Source organism: Cebus imitator, unplaced genomic scaffold (genome assembly GCF_001604975.1).
Source record: "Cebus imitator isolate Cc_AM_T3 unplaced genomic scaffold, Cebus_imitator-1.0 Scaffold48, whole genome shotgun sequence".
NCBI lineage: Eukaryota > Metazoa > Chordata > Mammalia > Primates > Cebidae > Cebus > Cebus imitator.
In genome coordinates, this window is record NW_016107363.1 from 6,079,680 (window position 1) to 6,080,959 (window position 1,280).

The following is a 1,280-nucleotide window of genomic DNA, read 5'->3' on the forward strand; positions in this document are numbered from 1 at the left end:
GGGTAACAAGAGCGAAACTCCGTCCCAAAAAAAAAAAAAAAAAAAAAAAGAAAGTCTCTGAACTTTAACTTTTCTAAAAGTCTAAAATTATTTCAAAATAAAAAGTTAAAAAACTAGTTTACTTATATAATGGCTGTGGGTGCTTAGGTTATTCAGTATCTTTGTACTTATTGATATCACATAAATAAGCTGATGTACTCCCAGAAGTCTTAAATGGTGCATACCTAACTAGTTTTCTCAAGTCACACTTCTAGTATTAAAAAGCAAATATGGAATATTTCAATGCATGCTCTTATTTATTGTATAGTTCTCTGAACTCACTTCATGTAAGCTTTATCTCCTTTAATCCTGTCTATCCGAGGAAGCAAGCAGTAAAATTATCATGCTTATTTTACAGATGAGGAAATGAGGACTGAAAGGTTGAATATCGTGCAAAGTCATATATGCCAAAATCTTTTATTTTAATTGGTTTCATTTATATGATATGTCCATTTGGCAGAAATGGCTTACATTTTGAAAATGAATGTTTGTCTTTATTTCCAGCCATCTATGGTGTTCCCTTTTCAACAGATGAGCCTACAGACATTATACCACGAAGCTGTCAGCTAACGACAGATGTTCCACACGTCACACAGTTGCTAAACATGACTAAACTTCGCCAGACTGAAATAAAATTTGGAGGCCATCCTCTAAGATCAGCAGAATCAGGTACATACTCACGCACCTAAATTATAATGTAATATGTCTGCATCCCCCCATAAAGTGTGATTTCCTCAGAAAGGACACTGTCCCTCATTCATCTGTATCCTTAGCACTTAACAAAGTATACTTTCTAGAGAAAGAAGTAGCTGTTTTCTGTGGGTGCTTTCTAGTGTTTTCATACAAGCTGAAAAGAAAACCTAAAAACTTGTAACTGTTTTGGAGTGCATTTTGTTGAATAGCTTATAACTTGATCAGGCACATTTAATGAAACTAATAAAATAATTGTGTTTCCAGAAACCACATATTTACACTATTCACTTTGTAAATTCTCAGTGCAGATTAACTAATGACTATTGCGGAAGATTGTGGAATCTGTTGATCTTACTTTCGTTAATGGGACCCCAGTTCAATTGAACCAGAGAATCAGATCTGGTTATTGAAGTTGAGCATTCAGCTACTAGTGACAAGATGTAGTGGTCCACTAAGCACAAATCAAAACTAGTAATGTACTTAAAAATTACAAGGCAGCCTTCCCAAGTGCCCTCCTGTCCACAGCAGCCATCTTTTTTTTTTTTTTT

At 34.5% G+C, this 1,280-nt stretch overlaps 1 protein-coding gene across 5 annotated transcripts in view; it reads left to right on the forward strand.

Moving 5' to 3' along the window:
• CFAP20DC (CFAP20 domain containing) overlaps positions 1-1,280 on the forward strand; it is a 288,204-nt gene that overhangs the window by 161,224 nt on the left and 125,700 nt on the right. For all 5 annotated transcript variants that reach the window (XR_001824890.2, XM_017527412.2, XM_017527405.2 and 2 more), the window contains exon 7: positions 544-708. Coding sequence is in view for 4 of the 5 variants with exons in the window: in XM_017527412.2 (XP_017382901.1) it covers positions 544-708 (165 nt within the window). In the remaining variant the exon portion in view is untranslated. The remainder of the gene's footprint in view (positions 1-543; positions 709-1,280) is intronic.